The sequence below is a fragment of the Hippopotamus amphibius genome, chromosome 2 (genome assembly GCF_030028045.1).
Source record: "Hippopotamus amphibius kiboko isolate mHipAmp2 chromosome 2, mHipAmp2.hap2, whole genome shotgun sequence".
Taxonomy (NCBI): Eukaryota; Metazoa; Chordata; class Mammalia; order Artiodactyla; family Hippopotamidae; genus Hippopotamus; species Hippopotamus amphibius.
In genome coordinates, this window is record NC_080187.1 from 209,343,208 (window position 1) to 209,360,938 (window position 17,731).

Here is a 17,731-nt window from a genome sequence, read left to right on the forward strand (position 1 = left end):
AAAACTCTTAGGAAAGATGACAACATTAAGGCTTCAAACAGCTGAGACCCTTACCTAATAGCCAATAAACTTAGCTATCCCGTCCACAACCCCAGGAGGGGCTGGTGAAAAGGTAACAGGCTGAAGAGGCAGGGAGGTGGCTGGGGCTGTTGGTGCGGGAGGTAAGACCCACTCACCCCACCCCCTTGGCTTGTTTCAAATGTAACCGAGGCTGCTCCTGACCGACCATTATGCGTAGTTTAAAGGAAACACGCTCTGTTCCCATCTTGGGCAAGTAGCCAAGTCTTTTGTGCAGACAAGATCCACCCTAATAAAAGTGCTTCCTTCTGTAAACTTTTGGTGCTGGGGAGATTTATGGAGTGCAGTGTAGGAGAGTCAGTCAGGGAAGGGGGCTCCCCTGCAGCTCCATCCATCACCACGGGCATCAATTACTTATGGTCCTCTTCCTTCCTCCTCACCTTCCCCTTGTGGCCCATGGGGATTATGGACTTAGAGGTATGGATCCCTTCTGCAAGCTTTCTGGCAGATTCATGCGGCTTTTTCTTGGTTACCCAGCTTGATAGGGAGTTCATCACCTCAGCAAGCCGCCAGCACGAATAGAAGCCACTCCAGCTCTTAGCGACTTTTGCATTCATTTCCAAATGCTAATGGAAACTTTGGCTTAAAAATCCATTCTAAAATTTGGCCAGGGATCCATAGCTAATTTTCCTGATGATAATTTCCAGAATATTCTCTTTCCCCTTTTTGCTAATCAGGACTGGAGGTTCCGGGGGCTCCAGGTCCCTGGATTTTCCCAGCAGCTCTGACCTTTGGCCATCAACCTGGCAGGTAATGCCTGTGGCCTGGAGCTTTGGTTCATCCAGGGACCAGGGAACGTCTTGGGGTTTCCTCTCCTAACCTTCCTTTCCCTTGTTGCTTTCACCCACCCTAACTTGAAGGTTGCTTTCATTGCTAGGTAAGATGGCAGCAGACCCGGTGATCAGACCCTGGGCCTCTCCTCTGCCATTTGTGAATGTTCTACTGGGTCCTTCCACTGGGACTAGGGATCTTCCCTTCTGACAGAGCTCAGCAGGCCTAGGGCAGCTGAAGACTCTTTCAGCACATCTGCAGGAAACAGCTGCCTGAGGCTGTCTATGGAGCGTTCCCAGAGAAGATGGAGCCCAGGGGCTCACCCAGGAGATGGACTCACTTGGGCTCAGGACCAGTTCTGGGCAAAGTTGAAAAAGCTGGACCTTCCCGCCCCCAATCCCCAGAGAGGTCTGACTGACCCTTAGAGCTGCGGGGTTGGATTCCCAGGGACAGGACAGTGGTGGCCACTTATGATGGCATCCGCGGCCTGGCACTGGAAAACCTCTGTGCTCTAACACAGAAACCCAGTGGCCAGTCACAGTGCCAGACAGCCCACCGTCACTGCACCATTCCTTTGGATTTGGAAGGATTTTATTTATGTAAAGAAAAAGTATTAAAGAGTCTCAGATTCAGATGTAATCACTGCCTCTTTCAAAGTCCTATCAGATAAAAACTTCCAGGGACTTCCCCAGTGGTCTAGTGGTTAAGACTCCGAGCTCCCGATGCAGGGGACCCAGGTTCAATCCCTGATCAGGGAACTAGATCCCGCATGTGGCAGGTAAAAGTTCCGCATGCTGCAACAAGGACCTGGCACAGCCAAATAAATAAATAAATATTAAAAAAAAAATCCCTCCCCCGGAAAACTCCAGATGTCTGTTACTTGAAGACAAGACATGGGGTGATAGAAGAACTGGGGTCTGTATCTACACGGTGGGGAGAGGCACTCTGGTTTCTCCAATTAGAGGAAGAGAACAAGAGTTGAGCATGTGGAAGAAGCTGAAGGGGCCAGCGTATGAATTTTCCCCCAATAACAAGCTGGGACTCTGAGCTCCTGGTCCCCCCGCTGCAGCTGGAGAACTCATTGATGCTGCAAGGATTCATCTTGCTTGACACATTCTACTGCTCGGGCCATTGTCAGGGTTCAGCCAAACTTTCCCAAATCCCTGAAGCTTACCTTATCATCCCTTCTCTTTCCCTGACACCTGGGCACACACAGATTGCAGTATTAGAAGCAGGAGACTGAATTTATCTCTTAAGAGTTTTTCTCCCTAACTAGACTGTGAGCTGCTATCAGCTGAAGTGTTACCTTCATCTCTTTACTTACAGCCCCCGTGACTCACACAGAGCTGGGCACAAGGGGAGATGCTCAAAAGATGACCTCAGAATGGAAGATGGAGACACGGGACGTTCGCTCTCTCTTGCTGTCCCCAGCATGAGGGCCGGCCCCTCGTATGTGCTCAGCCTTTCCCCCATCCTGTGCACATAACCTCCTCTCTTCTGCTTGCTGCCACCCATGGCTGCTGAAGTCCTTGTCCTGAGGGGCCTGCCCAAGCGCCAGCCTCCCGATCCTTCCCTGACGCCCCCGTGCCCGAGCCTTGGCCTTTCCTTCTGTAAGACCCTGATCACGCACTGCCTTGATGAGCATTAGTTGGGTCCATGTGGTTCCCCATTGAGCAGGGGGTCTCCACAGGGGCGCCATGGATGGTGGGGGGGGGGGGGGAGTTGCACACCTGTACCCAGGAGAAGTCTGTAGTTTCTGTTATCTTATTCTCCAAGCTCAGGACTGCTGTTCTGCATCGTTTGCTAGCTGATTCCTGTTTGGCAAGAATAATTTCTGTTTCCTTTTGATACCTTAGTCGCATTTGGCAGATACTTGTTGGATTTAATGAAATTGATTTTCCTTGTTGCATTTTTTTTGTTTTGTTTTTGTTTTTGTTTGTTGCATTTTTTAATCAGCCCTGACCCCAGAGTCAGGAGACCCGGGCTAGTCCAGCCGGAGCACAGGACTTGCTGCCTGACCTGTGCAAGTGGGTGTCCTTGTCGCTCCTGGTACCCCTTACCCTCAGACTGGGAGCTCCTCGAGGGCAGGGCTCTTGCCTCTGAACCTCCTGGGATCCAGCACAGGGCCCAGCACAGAAAAAGCACTGAAAAGATTTGCTGATGTGACCACCTAAAATGGGACAACTATTACCACCTGCTGACTTTGTGGGGCTGTTTCTGAGCATGAATGAGGCACATAAATTTTCTGGAAAAATTAAAGTCCTCGGCACATATTGCATGACTGCTATCAATATAAGGCAGTTATGTTTATGTCTTGCTGTATTCAAGCGGGCATGGGATGGTCCAGATGCAGCTCAGGAAATGCTGAGCATAAGTCGAGCTTCTGTCCATCAGCCTGCTGTGTGCTGTACATCTGTCCCCCTCCCCTCCGATTTGGGATCTCTGACTCAGACCTCCTTAGATTCTAAACGTTCTCCCAGAGCAGCTGCTCAGTGTTGGGGGGGAAGGGTGTGAGGCTAATCTCTCTCTCACTTATGTCATTTCAGCAGGTCACTCAATCTTCCGGGGACTTGCTTCTTTACCTGGAAACTGGGAACATGGAATCCTGCCCTGTCCACCTCACAGAGGAGATGGGAGAATTCAGTGGGATAATTACAGTGACAACATAAGTGGGATGGACTGATAGGCCTTTTCTGGCAAATTAGGAGGCATCAGTCCACTCCCATGGGGCCAGCTGGGGCAGAGCACGCACCTAAACCCAGGATACCTGTCTTTCCAAAGCACGCCATGGGACACGTGCTGATACTGACAACGCAGTTTTTCCCTACATGGTGCTCCCAGGCAGGTCTCTACCCCCAAACAGCTTATATACCCCTTGCTCACAGCTATGGACTCCTCTGCCTCTCTGGCAATCCTGTGAGGTTTCAGCCGCATCTTGAGAATCAGAACCAGGTGAAGCACATGCCCCAGACACAACATGATACCTGTGACACCATATGTCTGCTTGGGACCTCTACAACACAACGCCGAGTCTGCACAGAGAGAGGCCCGTGGGGGCTGTTTTCTGCAGCACACCTGGACACCCTCCCAACATCGGTGCAGGGCCGTGCCCCTGCACACACAGGCCCCTATTACAGCCCAGGCAGGTGGCTTTGCCACATTGGCCTAGTTTCGCATAAGGCTCTGTGGACTGAATGGGACCATTGGTCCTGGGGGTACATGTCCCCAACAGCACCCTGCACATATGGGGCTTGAGACAGCTTACTATAAGTTGATGACCTTGACGTCCCTCTTCTAGCCACAGAAGACAAGAGGCAGAGAGACTCCAAGAAAGGGAGAAAGGGGGATGAGAGACAGCCCAGGAATGGCAGGATGATGACCTAGAGAGCTGGGAAGAGTGAGAGGGCAGGAGGGCGGCTCTAAACCCAGCCTTACCTCCACCACGTGAGAGGAAAACCCTGTCTGTGACATCTCCAGCCCGAAGGAGGTCTCGTTCTTGTTGGTGCCTAAAACAGAGGGACAGAAAGACGTCAGCTCCACACCTGATTTCTTAGCACCAGATATGCCTGTAGCTCAATCTCTAGCACCTGTGACTCGGGAGCACTTTCAGGTAGGTGAGGGCGGACCCCGGGTCTGAGTCCAGTTCATCTGCCCCAGCAGCAGGCACCTCCCAGGTGGTTGTGTAGGTTTATTATTAGCTCACTCCCTACTGAAAAGGACTTGGAACAACTTATATTACAGGGCAAGCATGCTATAGGGCTGTCAACATAGGGGAAAGAGCCAGAAAAGTGCGTGGAAAGAAATAACCTACATTGTTGGCAAGAAATGGAATTTCCCACTTTGTTCATTTCTACTATTCACCAGGTTTGGTTCCAGATGCCTCTGGATGGTTCCCAATGTCAAATCGACCCTTAGGAGGAAGGCTTGCTACCAGCACAGATTTGCACAGGAATCCCATGTGTGCAGAAAGCTCCTCCCTGCAGAGGGCCCCCCGACGTGTCACTGCAGCCAGTGTTCTCGTCACGCAAGGAGACCATTTACAGAATAAACTCACTGATTTGGATGTTTAATTCGAGGATGAGGGTCAAACTCACATTCATACTTTCTATTCTTTTTTCATCGTTTATGAGGGCTTTTCTTCTCTTTTCCTGTGAGTGTAACTCGTCATTTCCAATGCAGAGCAGACTGCTCGGGCTCTGGGGTGCTGTTCTCTATCTCTTTTGACAATCCTCCCATATGGTAGAGCCCAGTATGGCAAGAGTCCCTCTACAGCAATATATGGTGCGAACAGACCCATGCAAATCAAAATTGGAGTTTGAATTGTAAGGAGAGAGGAAATCTGAGGGAACCCCGCAAAAAGGTGGAGTGGGAGGTGGCAGGACTCGGGGAGCGAGCGTTTCAGGCTCAGCTGGGCTCAACTCGGGTTGCCAGATAAAATAAGGGACGCTCAGTTAAATTCGAATTTCAGACAAACAACGGAAGGTTTTTTAGTATAAGTCTGCCACAAATGTTGTATTTTATATTTGCTAAGTCTGGCAACCCTCGTTCAAACCCCAACTCCTTCCCAAGCTGTGGCAGCTCTGGCAAGTCATTTGGTCCCTTGGGGCTGCAGCTTCCTGCATAATAAAGGGAGGCGATTATTGGCAGAACCGGCCTCCAGGGCTCTCTGGAAAGCACACAGCCTCACGTCCAGCACAGAAGCGCTGGAGCGTTGCTGTGCACCATGGAGGGAGGACTCCTGCTAAACTCTCCCATCCCATGGGGCTGGATTTCGCTCTGCGGTCTTCACCTGCTCTGAGCGCAGGAGCCTGGACCCCTCTCGGGAAGCAGCGCTCACCTTCCAAGCTGAAGATCCTGTCCCCCAGGGCGTCGACAATGTCCTTCAGGGCCGCCTCATCAGTGACGTTGAAGAAGTGCTTGTCATCAGGGTCACTGGCGATGTATTTGATTTCATTTAGAAAAGCTTCTGGATTGATCCCCCTGCGGTTGTAATAGCCCAGGACCTGCCAGGGAACAGAGCCAGGGGCGACACACCAGGACATAGCACAGACCTCCCCACAGACCCACGGCCCCGGACCCTGAGCCCTAGGGCGGGCTGGAACCCTTGTTCTAAGATAGGGTTCTGGGGCTCGGGAGGCTTGAGGGTGTTTTCTAGTTTTCAGAGGTTTCAGAACCTCCCTGGCAATGGAGAAAAAGCCCCCACAGCTCTTGCAGATAAACCTGGGCAGGACAGAAAGGAGATTCTCAACTGCTCTTTAGAAGATGTAACAAGGAGAGGCCCATCTGAGGGCCTGGATGGCTGGTTCACTGCTCTGAAACTACCCCTCCTCCCCCGCCACCACCCACCTCCCATCCAGAATCCCCACGTGGTTGATGGCAAAGCCTCTGGAAAGTGGGTAGGGGCGGGACGGGTGGGACAGGACTCACGGCCACGGCGTATCTGGTCACATTGTCCTTCTCGCTTTGTTGGATCACCTCCTCCAGGTCTGGGCTGTCGTGGGACTCCCCGTCCGTAATGACAATCATCACCTTCTTGGCCCCTTTCCTCCCGCCCTTCTGGAAAGCCTCCGAGCTGGAACCCGAGCACAGGGGGAGGGTCACGGAGGGAGGTGGGGGTGGGGCAGCCCCGGTGCTGCTACAGTCACGGAAGCCAGGTCTGAGACCCCGGGCAACCCGATAGGGTGTTGGGACCTCAAACCAAAGAAGACGCTGGATTGAGATGCTTCTGGATCAGACGACTCGTTCGCTAGATGCTCAGATGGGTCTTAAATCTGCTTGTCTTTAAAGAGTGACTTTAAAAAGCCCCTTGAGAGTCCTAATCATGCTGTTTTGGGGAAGCAGAGGGACGGGGTGGGTCTGGGAGGGGAGTTCAGGGTCAGGTGCAGACCTTTAGAGGCCCTAATTTCACAGTTCAAAAACCCAGCACACATTAGAACCACCTGGGGAGCTAAAAAAAAAAAAAAAAAAGGGATGCCCAGGCCCCAACTGGACTCATGAAATCAGAATATTTGGAGTGTGGCCTGGGCACCAGCATCTTTCAAAAGTTCTAATGAACACGGGGGTTGAGAACCACTTTCCCAAGTTCTGAAAAGGGGACGTGCCAGAGCAGTTCAACAGCCAAACAACGCTGATCCCTGAAACGGGTGTGATGAAGCCTGACAGAGTTCTGATTTTTCCCAGGAGAACCACTTTGACTCTATTTTGGGAACTATTAAATATCCAACTCTATGACAAATATTTCTCTTTCTTGCTTTTTATTTTGTTTTCAGTGGCTGGAGCATGTGCTTGGCCTGCCTGCTGGGCAGTCCAGCCAGGGGCCGGGGAGCTGGCTTGCTACGGAGAGACTCTTGCTGCCGGAGACCAGTCTACAAAGCAAGAAAAATTGGCTCCTGAACCATCACTGGCTCTTGGTGCCTGTCTGAGGCCGACTCCCCTTCAGACCATGAGGTTCTGAATTTTCCAATAAGGACCTAAAAATAAATGTTACCCTTAGACTCTGCAGCGAGTCGTCAAAGGTCTGACCCACAGATTTAAGCACCATGATGCCAGGTTAAATCCCATTGCCCTAAGGCTTTGGTTACCAGGGGTATCTTTTGTTACACAGCAAGCTGATAAGCTGACATGTATGATTTAGATGTTGAGGAATTCACAAAACTTGGAATAAATTAATTCAGAGCATCTTCAAGCTACCAGTTAAGAGAAACAGACCATCTGCCATTCTGTCAGCAATTCTATGATATTCTGGATATGCTGGGTTTTAAAACTCCTCTAATTTTAATAAGAGGCATGGACTGAAGGGGGCCAGAGGCACACTTGACATGACAAAATATAGAGAATATTGTGGGCTTAAGCCCGACTCAGTGGAGGGAGAACGCTGCTAGTCCTTCAAAGGAGACTTGAGATGCTCCCATGACCTCATTGGAGGGCCAGGTCCAGGAACAAAACTCCAGGAGAAAAAATATGGCAGGGGAAAAACAGGTTTTATTACATAGAGCCAAGGAAGTTTGAGGATCATATTTCCATAGAGTGGAATGGTGTGAATATTTGTATGATTTGTAACAGCATAAATGTTGTCATGAATCATCAGATTTAAAACTGTGAATTTGTATTGTGTAAAAGACTTGGATTTGTTGCTTTGTAAATCAGACTGTAACTTCCTGGAAAGCAGTGAGAGCTTTGTACTCACGACAGGAACCTGGAAGCCAACGTGACCCCCTGGAGAAAGCAGGTCACATCCCATCTCTTTTCTGCTCAAAACCTGTCCTGGCTCCCATTTCTCCCAGGTCCGCAAGACCCTCAGTGATCCCCCGAGCCCCTCCTGCTCCTGGACTCTTCACTGATCCTGGGACCACCAGGCATGCTCCTGTCTTAGGGCCTTTATCCGAGCTGCCCCCTCTCCTGGACGCTTCCCCGCCAGGCACCGGCTTGGCCAACTTCCTCACCTCCTTCAAGTCTCCACTCAAATGTCAGCTCTTGGTGAAGCCTTCCCTGACTGCTCGGTTAATGCGGATTAAATACCTGCCCTCCCCAGCCTGCCTGACTGCCTTTATCAGGCTCTATTCCTCCCCTCGAGAGCTTGTATCTCCCTCCAGCATAGCTGCTATTTATTTGTTGGGTTTTTGTTTTGTTTTGTGTTTGCTTATTGTCTGCCTCATCCTCTAGAACAGCTATCCCCAACTTTTTTGGCACTAGGGACCGGTTTTTTGGAAGACAATTTTTCCACGGACCGTGGGTGGTGGGCAGATGGTTCAGGCGGTGGGGAGCAATGGGAGGCAGCAGATGAAGCTCTGCTGACCTCCTGCTGTGCGGCCCGGTTCCTAACAGGCCGTGGATTGGTACTGGTCCGTGGCCCGGGGGTTGGGGGCCCCTGCTCTAGAATATCAGCTTTACAAGGGCAGGACATTTATCTGTTTTGTTCACTGATCTATCCCGAGTGCCTAACACAGTGTGAGGCACATAGTGGATGCTCAATAAAAAGTGTTGCATGGGGACTTCCCTGGTGGTCCAGGGGTAAAGAATCCATCCTGCAATGCAGGGGATGCAGGTTCGATCCTTGATTGAGGAACTAAGATCCCACATGCTGCAGGGCAACGAAGCCCACGTGCCACAACGACAGAGCCCACGTGCCCCGGAGCCTGCGTGCCACAACTAGAGAAGAGAAAACCCACATGCCACAACTAGAGAGAAGCCCACGAGCCGCAGCGAAGAGCCCGTGCGTCACAACGAAAGATCCCGCCTGCCACAATGAAGACATGATACAGCCAAAAAAAAAAAAAAAATTGTTGAGTCACGATGCTGTCCTGCCTCCTCCCCTCAAAGCCACACGTGACTGCCAGACTCACCTTCACGTGAACATCTGATGATGACATCTGATGTCCTCAAGCACCTTCCCTGGCCACTCACGCTCGTTTTAGCTACATCGTTACCGCTCTCACGATCTGACTCCAAACCATCTTTGTAGCTGCAGGGCTTACTACCCCCTAACACGAACCTCACTCAGAGCAAGGCTTTGAACGTAAACGTTCCTCGACTTTCCCCCTCCTCTGCCCTTATCGGGGCAGGGTGTCTTCTGTGGAATGTCTTCTCTCCACCCCTCCCTGCTGGAATCCTGGGATCCTCCTGGGACAGGTCAGATGCCCCCCATCTTGGCACTCCTCCCGGCCCCTGCCTTGGAGCCCTCCTGTCTCATCCTCACTGAGTTAGGCTGATGCTCACCAGAGCTCCCTTACTAAGCCAGGGGTCATGAGTTACCATCTTTACAACCCCTCAAGTCCGTGGCCTGGATTTTTGTACTTTAGTAGGTGCGTGGAAAAAAATGTGTTATGAATAGCTGAGTGAGGAGAGAAAACCTTTTACCTTAAAAGGCACCCACTGTAATTTGGGACCTAGACTTGGCCGGGAAGATCAGATTTCAAAGTTTACTTGAGGTGCAGATCGTACACCCCAGCCGTGCTCGTGTGCCACAGTGGTTCACCACTAGATGAGTCACACACTTCCACGTGACCTGGGGGGGATGGGCTGCGAGACGAGATGGAAACGGTGGGCCCCATCCCGCTGGGAGTCAGTTAGCTTCTCACTGGTAGCTCAGTGGGCGTGGGCTTCCTCCGTCCCCCCGCAGACACTTCACAAGAGCCTGTTCTGGGGTTTCAGGGGTTCACCCTCACGACGATGACGAAACAGCAGAAGGGCCCATTTCACATGAGGGTAACAGCCACCTTTACACACAGGGATGCCGTTTGGGAAAAAGGCTTGAGCGTGTTTTATCAGCGAACACAAATATGCTGGTGGAGCCGTAACTTAATCACAAAGAGTTGTGAGGTGGGAAAAAACTTAATCTTTTGACCACATGAAATCACGTTGCTACTAAATAACTCTCACATTGTGGAACTCTGCTAAATACATTGACTAACCCTACGTGAGGTGGGATTATAAGGGAATGGGACTGTGGTCTCAATGAACATAGCAGAGCTCATATTCGTAGGTTTGTATAAAACTTATATATTTAAAATCGAAATGTCTTGGATATAGTCATCGTAGGAGTTTAGGCCACAGCTGGAAAGATCTGGGGGAATTGACTTTAAAATCATTCACTGATTCCAGTGGGTGTGAGTACTATGTTCTGAGCATTGGAAGAGTCCCTGAAATAAGCATGTAGCTATCTGCCTGGATGACCAGAGATAGCGTTCATTATCATTGTGAGTTCTGGTGTGATGTTTAAGGAACCAGCCTCATTGCTGGTAGATTGTAGATTGTAGAGCAATCTCAGATGTTAGATTTAACTGTTTTTCACATTCTAATGATGACAAACACCCCACAAGAAGATCCTGCCCTCATACAACTGACACACTTCTCACAGGGTCTCTGTGGCAGAACGTATTTCCTGAAGTTGGCTGCAAAAATATCCCCCAGCCCCAAAATGCTCTTCTGTAATGTGGACCTACCATTCCTCCAACAAGAGGGGAAATGAAATTCTCTCCCTCTTAAACCTGATCTGGCCTTAGTGACTTGCTCAATCAGTAGACTATGGAAGAAGTTATATTCCGGGGCTTCTGCTGCTAGATCATAGATAGTCTCGGAGTTCCCGTGTGGGTCCCCTGGAAAACTCACTCTTGGGATGCTTCCTTTCAAAGCCTGGCTGCCATACCGTGAGAGAGCCAAGCCACATGACCACGTGTGGGTGCTCAGATCGCCAGCCTCAGCTGAGCTCCCAGCCAACAGCCAGCTTCCACTGCCAGTCACGTGAGCACGCCACTCCCCACGTCCAGTCCCGTCGAACCTTCAGATGACAACAGCCCCAGCTGACACCAGACTTCAACCACGTGAGAGAAGCCAAGGGAGAACTGATCAGTTGAGCCCAGCCAATGCCCAGAACTTTGAGGAATTAATAAATTGTTTCTCCAGATACTAGATTTTGTGGGACAGCATCAGATAACTAGAACAGTAGCTGAGATTTAGAAAATTAATTTTTTTTTTGTTTACCGAGCAAATTCAATGCCAAATGCTGTCCGGGTCTCCGTTCCTCCTCTCTGTTCAATGTGGCTGGCAGCTTCTACCACATCCTTTACGGACCTGTAGTCATTGAGGTGAAACTCGTGTACCACGTCTTCTCCGTACTGCACAACTCCAACCTGTGAGTTAGAGGAGAGGGCAACAGAACATCTTGACCCCTGAAGGCTGGCCCTTTGGTGATGAGGCTTCTCAGAGTCATCTCTCTGCTCAGGAGTGAGGAGGGCTGGGGACCTTCCCAAGGGAGAGGAACTAAGCAGAAGGGAAGCAGGTTCCGCAAACTTCCGGGATGAATGGCTGGCTTGGGGAGACAGGTGCATAATGAGAGAGGAGACTGTGATTTAAAGAAAGGCCCAGCAGATTAAGTTTCTTACTTAAAAAGACAAGAGTTGAGCATAGAATTGTAGTCTAAAATCTTAAGAACAGCGTGGGTGTAGGGCCATGGCATTGCTCACCAAACTCTGGAACTAAGGTTCTTTCAAATTTGGAAGAGAAAATTGAAATATTAATTAGACTGAAATATTAACAGCATCAAAATAAACAAAAACTTTAAAAAATAAACAAAAACCTACATGCAGTAGGACTAGAATGAAAAAATGTTACTGTAGGATGGGCCCACAGAGTTTATTTGGTACAACTGCATTTCCAACGCTGGCCTTTCACCCACCATACCCTGAAAGATAACCTCCCAGTGGTGGGGAACTCATCACTTCATGAGAAAGCCCACTCCCTTTTTAACAGCTCTCATTGTTACAAAATAATTTCTTAGATTGACTTGAAATCTACCACCTGGTCACTTCTATTCATTGGTCCTCATAGGCCTGCCAAAAGAATACAGAATACATCTACCCCCTCAAATATGTGCTGGCAGCTATGACCTCTTCCCCAGTCTCTTCTCCAAGATCAAAGTGTCTAATTCTTCCCTGTGCCTCACCCAGCAGGATTCCAGCACCTTCTCACTCTCTGGCTGATCAAAGTTCTTGTTAGTAGGTGGTGACTATCCCAGAGGACCCTGTTTGACCCACGCAGCGATGCCTCCCCCACACTGTCCCTTGCTGTGCCCAGTGGAGACGGGTGTCTGGCTGCAGGGCTCTGCTGCTGGCCCTTTCACCCACACCTTTCTAGCGCACGCAAAGACGCTCCCCCACACCCCAAGGCAGCAACTGCCACGCGTCTGGGGGCCCCTGTCTGGAGGAGGAAAGAGTCCCAGCCACGCTCACCTGGATCTGCCCGGGGCCAATGTAAAACTTCTTCAGGATGTTGATGAGGAAGTGCTGAACCTCCACCCAGGGGTAGATGCTGTTGGAGCCATCCAGGACAATGACGATGTCCATGTAGGTCTGACACCCTGGGAAGTGGGGACATGGTCACGGCTACCCAAGGAGCCAGTGTCTGCAAATCTCTGGTTCCCTGGATGATTGTCCGAGGAAGCCTGGCCTGGGAGCCATCCTCAGGCTGAACATTTATCTGAGCAACATGAGTGAGAAGCTCAGGAATTCCTGGCTCTGCTCCACTGCTCTGCGCTGGCTGTCTGAACAACGCATAGATGCCTCTGCTTCTCATCAGGGACTGGCCACCGGCAGCTGGTCAATGTTCGGGAGGCAGCCAACACTGCCCAAATGAGTACCTCATTATTGTTTATTTTACTGTAACGGGCAGGCTGGCATTTACCACTTTCAGCCCGAATGAATGGGGGTCACTTCTTGGGAGGGAGGCATGGTGTAATGGCTAGGACTGTGGAATCTGGCATTAGGCTGTTTGACCCCTGGCTTTGACCTTGGGCAAGTTACTTATCTTGGCGTCCGTTTTCTCCTTTGTAAAAGAGGCATAATGTTAGTAGAGGACTGCCACAGGAACTGACGAAGGGATGCTTCTAGGGCTCAGTGGAAGTAAGTGCTCAAGAATCTTAGCTGATCCTCTTTTTATTTTTTTTTTAACCAAACCACTTCGTTAGCACAGCAATGACATCAACAGGTCAAGCTCTCGTGCCTTTGTCTCTGCTCTGAGCCTAAAGGTTTCTCTATATTCTTGTAATATTAATACCAAATTAAAATGAATAATAGAGAAAACAAAGAAAATAATGAAACATTGGTACCATAACAAATGTAAAAAACTTCTTTTAACATCTAAGGCATTTATTTTGGTTTGTGAAACAGCTGGGGTTACTTTGAAATAAGATATGATACAATATGATGATATATACTATACTCTATCACATTGAAATATTGGGCATCTGCTTATTTTTACTGGAGAATTTCACACTGTTTTCAAATCTCCTTTATGGCAATACAGCGGGGACTTTTGGAATTAACCATTCCAGTAACTCCTGCTTCATGAAGGTGTAGTATGTTGATATCACAGCTCACCAGGAGGGGAAGGTGGTGGCTTTGAGCCCAGGTGCCTGTCACAGGTTCTATATTAGGGAGAGCACTTTAGAAGCATTTGGGTGACTCAGATGCTCAGAGGCACCTCTGCTTTAGGAGAAGCTGTGTGGACACTCTGGTCTCGTCTGCATGCTGCGTACAGCATGTGATGGCCCCACACCTCCAGCGTGACAGTGCCTGAGAGCTTTGTCCTCCTCCAGTGTGCTCTAGCCACACCTGTGGATGGAGCTCCCGCCACGTGCTGGAGTGCCAATGGTGCGGGCGGCCATGAAGACACGAGATGGAAACTCCTTAATTAGGAGGGGTTTCTAATCTACTAGTAGGGCCCAGGCTTCTTTTATTTTAAAGCCAGTTTTATTAGAACACATTTATTATTACTGACTTTTTTTATGATTTCAAATTTTTCTTTTTAAGACACCTTGGGAAGAACCTTGCTTTAAGTCTGCGGTTCCTAAACATGGCTGAACACGCCTCTGAAACACACGTGCATGCACACGTACACACGCCCTGGGGCTCATCGTAGACCTGCCGAATGAGATCCTCTGTGGTGCTGGCGGGGGCGGGGCTGGGGATGGGGTGCCCCGGCATCTGGATCTGCGGAGCTCCCAGGGCACTGCTGCTGGGCAGTGGGCTGAGGAGGTCTCCACCACGGGAGATTCTGGGAGGCTGGCGTGGCCACACCTTGCCTCAGAGGAAAGAGCAGCTCTAGGGGGTGACACACCTCAAGTGACCAGCTGCGGGCCTCCTCCCAGCCCCGGCACTGCCTCTGCCTCTCCCGCTGACCGTTTTGTGAGAATAGTATCCACAGCTGCTCATCACCCCTAAGAGGATCACTTTCCAGCCCCTGCTGGACCGACACTTCCTCCTCCCTCCCCCAAGCACCACCTTCCCATCTCTGACTGGGCCCTGTTTTTGGAGGGAGGCTGCCCGTAGCCAGAGGTGCTAATCCCCTCACCCTCAATAAAACGGGCAGCAGCTGCTTGTGCGATGGTACTTCGCCCACAGGAAATAGTGCGGCGCGGAGCCAAGCAGTCTGGGCTGGCGGGAGGCAAGTTCTGAGTATTATTCCCTAGGCTCTCCTGGCAGGTGGGGAGAGAGGGGGAGGTTTTGTTTTCCACGCGGCTCCGGGAAAGCTGGGCAGCGCTTCCTCATGCCCAGGAACACTGATTAGAGGGGACTATTACCAGGGACAGTTCTGTTCTCCTTGGCCTTCCACCTACAGGGCAGCTACATCGCATAACATCAGAGGGCACCATGCACATTCCAGTCTAAGCGAACGATGTCCCCAGACACGTGCGGTGCGCCGCTTGCCTTCTGTACATGGTGGCCCAGCAATCTCTTTCTCACCGAGGGTGGGTTTGCAGTGAGCCTCTCTGGCTGCCAGGATGGTCTTCATAACCTTAGCACATCTGCTCCCCCCATCACTTGGTAGGGCAGGGTGGGCCGGGATGATGACCCCACAGGTTACCCAGAGAGGCGGAGCAGGGCGGGGCTGGAGTCCAAGTTCTTTGTGGTAGCCAGGGGAAGGTGGTGATCAGAGCCCAGAGCCTCCCATGGACGGTCGGTCGCTCAGCCCAAGTCTGCAGGTCCGAAGCCACTTACTTTGGAGCGCGGGAGCCACGGTCTTGGAGAACCTGAAGTTGGAGCTGACTCGTGAACACATCCCCGTGGTGTAGTAGGAACTCCCACACTCGTGAGACCAGAGGGGGCTGCAGGCCTGTGAAGCACAGCATGGACCCTCCAGTCAGTGAGGGGGCCTCAGGGAGGGTCTGGGCCCAGCAGCCTTTGGCCCAGCCCCAACCTCCAAGACCTCAGACAGAATCCTCCATCTGAGTGTTGGTATCCTTAGAATTTAGAGGGTTTTCTTTGAGTCTAACTGAAATCTCTCTTGCTGTAATGTGTACCAGTTCCCTTGGTTTCAGGTGGAATGGAGAAGAACTAAACTTAGAGTGCTCCTTTGTTATACTTTCAAGGGTCCCATTCTCTGCCCCATCACCAGGGTTGTGACTCTCCTTCCCCCTGCCTGTCCACCCATCCACCAAACAAGACCCAGGAAAGCCTTGTCATCCATGGGAGTGGACCCTTCAAGTGTCTTTCTGAAGAGGTCACCTGAAGGTCATTAGTGGGCAAACTTTCAGGACAGGGTCCCAATAACATGCCTATGACTCTTACTAGGGAAAGGAGAAAGAATGTCTCTGCTCTTTCTCTGAAATTTGCTACCAAAAACATTGAGGTCAGCCCCTGATTTAAAGACTGAGTGATGAGTCCCTCTCAGAGGCACGGTCATTAAAAATGAAAGCCCAGCTTCTGCCGCCATTTTTGTCTTGCAGTTGGGAAACTCAGGACTAAATTTTGTGTTGTAATTTCCTTTGGTTTGGAAGAATAATTATTCCACTTCCAATCCCTTTCTTTAATTAGCTTTCTTTTTTTACTCAGATTTTAACGGTTTTGTTTTATCTGTGTCCTTTGTTGAAGCTTCTGTAAATTATTTTTGGAAGTGGGGGAGAATGAATAATGAGAGAGTAGGTGATGGATAGTGGCTGGAGGGATAGAAGGATGATGGATGGATGGATGGATGGATGGACGGATGATGGATAGATGGATGGATGATGGATGGATAGGTGGATGCTCGGATGAATGATGGATGGAAGGGTGTATGATTAGATGGGAGGATGAGGGGGTGGATTGATATGTAGAACAGATGGGTGGACTAATGAATGGATGGATGGATAGATGAATAGAGGGAAGGACATTTGGTTGGGGGATGGGCTGAAGAGTGAATGGATGAGTGAATAAGTTAACAAAAGCTGCTATTTATAAACTAAGGTCTTAACCTACCCACAGAGTCCCCAGGGGTTGTATCACACCATCCCTCTTGGACCTTCATCCCACCTTGTGAAGTAGGTGAAAGCAAGTTAGTAGGCATATGACAAGGAGCCTCAGAGGGAGAAGAGAGTCAGACCAAAGCCCCTGACAGGTACGTGTGAACAGGGCCAGGGGTCCTGTTGCACTTGGTTGGGGATGCTGAGGGCTGGGGGCTGACCATACATCAAGGCACCTCGGGACTTTCCGTCAAGTCTCTGAGTGTCCCAGTCATCTCACTGCTCTGGTCTGATGCTCTACACCCAAGAGGAGTCCCATGTCAACAGAAATGGACTGATGGGTGAGAACAGAGAGTGAGCCAGACCTCCCATCTTAAAATGAGTGGTGCATTTTATTGGGCTTTCTGGGGTAATTTTTCTCTGAAACGTTCTCTTGCAGCTCTTTCTAGGAACTATCAGTCCCAGCATCACCCACATTCGTGGCGGTTCACTTGAACGTGGTGGCAAGGGGCTGGCAGCGCCACTTCATCACGCCACCCACCCTCGCCCACTGTGTGCAAAGCTCGCATGTGCTCGCCGGGGCGGGGTGCAGAGATCTCCCAGCCCAGCCCGCTGCTCCCTTTCTGTCCCCAAATCATGTTCACTTTACTCATCTGCTTTTCGTCTCTCCCCCAACCAGAATGTAAACTCCAGGAGGGCAGGAGCTCTGCTGACTGCTGAATCCCCAGTGCCCGGCATTGGCCTCAATCTGTGGTAAGTGCTCAAAATATAGTTTAAATGAATGAATGTCTCTACCACCTCCGCCCAAGTGCCCCCTCCTCTTTCTTCCGTGCTAAGACTAGTCCCTTCTTTAAAAACAAAATAAAAACCTCCTCCGGGAAGCCTTCCCATCTGATCCTGTGCAGTCCAGGTGGCCTGTCCCTCTGTATCCTTCCCTGATTGCAATAAATCTGCATTCACTCATTTATGGTTTCCCCTCAAAGTCTTCTCAGGGTGTGTGGTGTGTCCTGTTTGTTTCACCAATTCTAGAGCAGAGATTCAACCTCTGCCTTGGAAATTGGGCTCCCCAAAGGAAAAGATAGACCCCCCAATAGACTGTTGAATATCTTTATTTATCGTTGTTCCTTTTCAGGCTGTCTGCTTCACGCTTTTTCCTTTTTCCTGCCTGAA

The 17,731-nt window shown here is 50.3% G+C and overlaps 1 protein-coding gene across 4 annotated transcripts in view; it reads right to left on the minus strand.

The window, feature by feature from the left end:
- ITGA11 (integrin subunit alpha 11) overlaps positions 1–17,731 on the minus strand; it is a 127,208-nt gene that overhangs the window by 41,896 nt on the left and 67,581 nt on the right. For all 4 annotated transcript variants that reach the window (XM_057723045.1, XM_057723048.1, XM_057723046.1 and 1 more), the window contains exons 5-10: positions 15,342–15,456; positions 12,576–12,703; positions 11,329–11,477; positions 6,277–6,421; positions 5,687–5,852; positions 4,285–4,355 (exon numbers count right to left, since the gene is read on the minus strand). In XM_057723045.1, the coding sequence (XP_057579028.1) occupies positions 4,285–4,355; positions 5,687–5,852; positions 6,277–6,421; positions 11,329–11,477; positions 12,576–12,703; positions 15,342–15,456 (774 nt within the window). The remainder of the gene's footprint in view (positions 1–4,284; positions 4,356–5,686; positions 5,853–6,276; positions 6,422–11,328; positions 11,478–12,575; positions 12,704–15,341; positions 15,457–17,731) is intronic.